Here is a 5,010-nt window from a genome sequence, read left to right as displayed (position 1 = left end):
AGGCAAAGTATCGACCAGTTTGAGTATTGGCCATGGAGGATATTGATGAGATTCGACAGCGACCGATGAGGGATCTCATCTGATGGATTTGTATCTCTTTTGATCCATCTTTGTTTCAGCTAACCCATCACCTCTCCATACCTATTGTCTTCAGTTTTTCCAGTTCTTTGTAATTTTTGTACTCACTATATCAGATTCACCAATTGTAACTTCTGCTCTCATAGGTCACTTTGGCCTTTTGAAGAGGTTAATAACATTTCATTTCTCTCTCGCGCGCTAGCACTAATGCAAAGGGGACTTGACAGTCATCGATGGGTTAATATTGAAGACCTATAATTAATTGCAGGCAATTGGAAAGCCACATATTAAATAAAAATAGCTGAAACCTCTCCATAGGAATAAAGATGGTTTTGTGCCATCTTCCAAATTAACTTCCTTTGCAGGTCTGCTCATTTGTGGGTGCAAACTTTCAACAAAAATATATGCTCTTCCATGTAGCTTGCAGCTTGCATCATAAATCTGAGTTTCTGCGAACGTGTCAGAGGCCCAATGGCAACCAATTAGATAAGATTACTGCTCAAAAAGAGTGATCAGTAGCACAAAAAAACATTTCGAGTGACATGCTGTGAATATAAAGTATGCAAAGCCTAATCCACAATTAAGGTTTGCAGAAAACATTTGGAAGTGACAACCCCCCTGCCCCTCTGCATTAAAAAAAACAACTAATTTGAGAAAACTCAGGCTTGCAAAACTGTGGATGATTTTTCTATATATATTCCAAAACTCAGGCTTTGCTGCACGAGTATGTACAAGCAAAATGTAGGCCGGAAGTCAAAAACAAGCTCCTGTTGAAGCTCTTATTTATCTACAGACACACACCCCACTTCTTTTCTTCATAGCACTTCAAGAGAAGCCACAGCACAAGCTGGCAGCTCGCGTCGATGCTTCCTTCTCTATTCCTCCTCGCGCCTCCGCCTCTGCTCCTCCTCTGACCGACGCTTCTCCCAGCCACCTCTTCTGGAGGGAGGGAAGAAGATGACCTCATCCCTGCCGAGTTCTCTGACCTGCTCTTCATCGACATTGAAGGCAGCGGCGGTGACTTGCTTGGGGATTCCACGGTAGACCGAGTTCTTGCCTGCCAGGAAGGTGGTGTGAGGGCTGCAAAAAACATTCAGGAGGTCAAGGAACAACATTCAGGAGATCAAGGACGCATTAGATGCACTTAAAATGCACTGCATTATCATTCAATACTGTGCAACGACATGATGGCGATGACGAAGAGGTGACGTGATGTCGAGCAATGTTCATAACAAACCTTGATGATGTAACTAGCTTGATCCATTCAAGTCCTTCGTCTCCTGCAATTTTCACTGAAGGGAAGAACTGAGGAATAACTAGCATAGTGCCCTCGCGCACTTCTTGATCAAACACATTCTCCCCGTCTCCGCTCGCCACTTGAACTCGCCCGTTCCCTCGAGTGAAGTAGAAAAGTTGGTGCCCATTGCGCACGAAAGAAGGGGCCATCATTGCATTCTGATGGAAGCCAGAATCCAACATCAGACTATTTTAACCTTTATTAATCATCATCTTAATCTTTAAGTAATCAATGGCTGTCCTAATTTAAATTAATGAAGCAAGCATAAGAAAAAGTTTCTTTTAACCTTTATTAATCATCATCTTAATCTTTTAAGTAATCAATGGCTGTCCTAATTTAAATTAATGGAGCAATAAGCATAAGAAAAAGTTGAAAATTACCCTCTCCAAGGACACCTTGACCGCGCTAAATCCAATCTGATGCAAAGCGGGCAGCTTATGGCAATTGACTCTATTGAGAGCACCGCCGTTCTTTACGTAGAAGTCCGGAAGCTCATCCCTTATGCTGTACTTGAGCTCCTCAAAGTAGGAAGGGCCTGAAGTTTCCTTGAAGGCGTTTCTCTCTTCCTCTTCCTCCTGTTCCTCTCTCCGGCTGCGCCGCTCGGGTATCTGTGGAAAGTGGATCTTTTGCTTCGCTTTCACAATGCCCGCTTCATTTTGGCGCTCAAGGAGAGACTGGATTGTTTGCTCGTCGACACCCCATGCCATGGCGAGGGTGTCTTTCCTGAATCCATGAAGCACAGATCCAAACCTGGCCTGTCTGCTACCAGCAAGTCCAAATTGCTGCATACAAAAGTTCACATTCACTTTTACCAAAAGTAAATAGCATTGAGCTCTTTTTACTATTAAGTACATGTAATAACTTTGATTCCACTTTTACCAGTAGTAAATAACTGATCATGTTTGAATTAAAATTCATTCACATGCAGAGCTCATATAGCACTGGCAAACGATTTAAGTGCATGCATGGGGTTTGTAATTACATGAAAGCGCCCTGGGTTTGCTCCGTAGCTGGTATCTCCTGCGCATAGAACGCGGTGACGCTCACTGCCGTCATTATACCACCAGTAAACAGTGCCCTTGGGCAAAGCAACCACATCCCCCCGCTGCACTTTCCGAATATAAGTTCGCCGATACTCGATCTCAGCACCGGGGATGATGGCGCCCATTTTACCGCACCCTGCACCGCAAATTACAATTACCATTCAGCAAGAGCTAAGCAAGAGAGACACCATTAATCACAAACTACAAAGGTAATATCAAAATGCACCTTGCAAAACGTAGGCAATCTTGTCCGCATCCGTATACTGTGGCACCAGCAACCCATTCTCTTCCAGCTCAAGCTCCGCTATGCCCACATGCGCGTTGCGAATGGCATCGATCTCTTCACTCCAAACACGAAGCCGTCCCCCCTCTGACTGAAGCTGGTCACGAGGCCGTCCCAGCTCGATTTGAGGATGGCTGCGCTCTTCTTCCTCCTCGCGGCCACGATGACGGCGTCTTCCCCTTTCCTCTTCCTCACGCTCACGAGGCTCCATCTCCTCCCTGCGACCACGACCACCACCGGCCTCGCGAGAGGCAAAGCTGGAGGTGATCAAGAGACCAAGGAGAAGAAGAAGACTAAGTACTAGCTGCCCTGCGCGCGCCATAACTACAACTCTAGTGGGCACTCTGCTTCACCTAGCTAGCTATACACATGAAGAAGCAAGAGTGCAGTGGACGCCTTTTATAGTCGCGCGCAGCTGGAAGATGAGTTTGGAAAGAGCATGCTCGCAGTGTCGAGACGCGGCCTCTACGCCCGCGCAAGCTCCTCTCAATTTGGAAAAGTCCGCTCAAATGCAACTCCAACACGCAACACTAAAACTCAAATTTGCCTTTTAATATAATTATTAATATGTGACGTGTATTATACTGTGACGTGGTGCCTAGTCAGCCGCCTCATCAGAAAATTTTAGGGCAGTTTTGCATGGGCATAGTTCCACCCCAGCCTGCCAACGTCAGCAAACGAAGATTGCAAGACCCAACTCTGCCGAAATCGGCAAAGTGGGCAAACCCTATCTTCTACCCCCGCCTCGTAGATTGTTGAAGAGTCCATGCACAGAGCTGCTTCTAGTCGTTAAACGCAACACGCCAAAATTGCTTAAGGGCTACAAGGGCTCTACCCCAACTCGTGCGAACGTGCCTCATATAGTTAGGGACACTTACTGCAACATGTATGCTCATTGCTTACCATACTTGGTTGGCCTACGACTTTTTTCTCCAATGAGCCCCCCATTCAAGCATGTAGCCTAATTACAACCATTTGCCCTCGAGCCAAATGGCATGGCCAAGAGCGTCAAAGCAAAATTTTAATGATATGTCATAAAATCTAATATCTAATATCTAACCAACCCAAATGATTTTCTCATATTAAATTGATCACTTAATGTGGGAGAATAAACGGGAACAAGTGTTAAGATATAGACATGTGCTTATAGATCTATATAGCCACGGGGCCAATGGTAAAGGGGCCCAAATGAGAGATGGTCTATAAAAGAGCAAGGCTAACAAATGGAGCATAAGACCTTAGGGTTAGCTTCATTGAAGACCTGCAATAATGTGTGTAAAAGGCCTTTGACCTTAGGGAAGCTAGGGCTGAGCTTGAGGCGCGGGAACCCGACCCAACACGAGGTGCTTGTCCTTCTTGTCATGCTTGATGATTGAGGTGCTTGAAATGCTTGAGGTGCTTAATTATTGAGATGCTTGAGGTGCCTAACATGCTTGAGATGCTAGGGTTGCACTTAAGGTGAGAACCTAGCCCAAGCTTAAAGTGCTTAACGGCCAAGCTTGTGGTGGGAACTGGGCCTATGTATGAGGGGTTTGAGGTGTCAAAAAGTCAAATATTCAATCTCTACAAGGAGGGGGCGAGCCCTACATGAGGGGGGATGAGAGAGAACACCCACATACTTACACAAGGCATGCATAGTACAAATAAAGCAAAAGGGACACTTGTCAAGTTCCTCCTCATGTTGCCCTCATGGTGTTCCTGAAGCCTATTGGTTGGCCACCCAAGGGGTTCAATAATAATTTAGGAGATTTAATTAAATGATTTAGCATTTATCTAGCCCTCTCTCTCAAAGGGGAAAGGGGGACACTTGTCTCAAGGCTACCCTTGCTGCTTGTAATGCCTCCTGCTTGTGATTGGCTAGGCCTGGAGGGGTCCAATGAGCTTCAAGTATGAGCTACAAGGGGGGGTCGACCCAAGCAATCTAGGGGGTTTCTTAGGGGGTATACTCACCCACACACACTCAGAAACACTCTCATTGTGTGCTATGCAAAGTGCAAGAGCTCCCTCTCCTTCTCCAAGCAAGTAGAGGTTGAGAGCCTACACCAACACTCTTGGATATGGAGTGCAAATCCAACCAAGAGCCATGCTTCAATGCTTAAGCTTGCCATGACCTTCTTCTTCATTACTATGCTATTATGTATGCTAGAAACAAGAGTTATGAGAAGTGAGGAACTAATTCTTTCTCCTACGAAATGTTTCTTCTTCCTCTTCCTCTTCCCTACCCTCATTCCCTGCTAGCTCTCTCCACCTTCGAAGGTGTTTGAGGTCTTGGGACTGAGGCTTGGGATAGTTAAAGCTTTCTTCAAGTT

The 5,010-nt window shown here is 45.6% G+C and overlaps 1 protein-coding gene across 1 annotated transcript; it reads right to left on the bottom strand.

The window, feature by feature from the left end:
• Positions 1–743: 743 nt before the first annotated feature.
• Positions 744–3,066, bottom strand: LOC147419439 (11S globulin seed storage protein Ana o 2.0101-like). The gene is made up of 5 exons (XM_086505563.1): positions 2,645–3,066; positions 2,358–2,554; positions 1,756–2,157; positions 1,316–1,533; positions 744–1,158 (listed from the first exon to the last, which is right to left on the bottom strand). The coding sequence occupies exons 1-5, from the start codon at positions 3,021–3,023 to the stop codon at positions 954–956; spliced, it is 1,401 nt and encodes a 466-aa protein (XP_086361689.1). The 5' UTR covers positions 3,024–3,066; the 3' UTR covers positions 744–953.
• Between the last annotated feature and the right edge of the window lie 1,944 nt (positions 3,067–5,010).

This window comes from Adiantum capillus-veneris, chromosome 29, assembly GCF_014529385.1.
Source record: "Adiantum capillus-veneris isolate H3 chromosome 29, ASM1452938v2, whole genome shotgun sequence".
NCBI classification, from domain to species: Eukaryota; Viridiplantae; Streptophyta; class Polypodiopsida; order Polypodiales; family Pteridaceae; genus Adiantum; species Adiantum capillus-veneris.
Note: the sequence above shows the minus strand (reverse complement) of the source record. Positions and strands in the feature narration are given on the sequence as shown.

Coding starts and splice junctions, on each gene's coding strand:
- LOC147419439 (XM_086505563.1), bottom strand. CDS start 3,023: ATGGCGCGCGCAGGGCAGCTAGTACTTAGTCTTCTTCTTCTCCTTGGT. Junction 2,158..2,357: donor CAAACCCAGGGCGCTTTCAT/GTAATTACAAAC, acceptor TTTTGTATGCAG/CAATTTGGACTTGCTGGTAG. Junction 1,534..1,755: donor TCAAGGTGTCCTTGGAGAGG/GTAATTTTCAAC, acceptor GGCTTCCATCAG/AATGCAATGATGGCCCCTTC.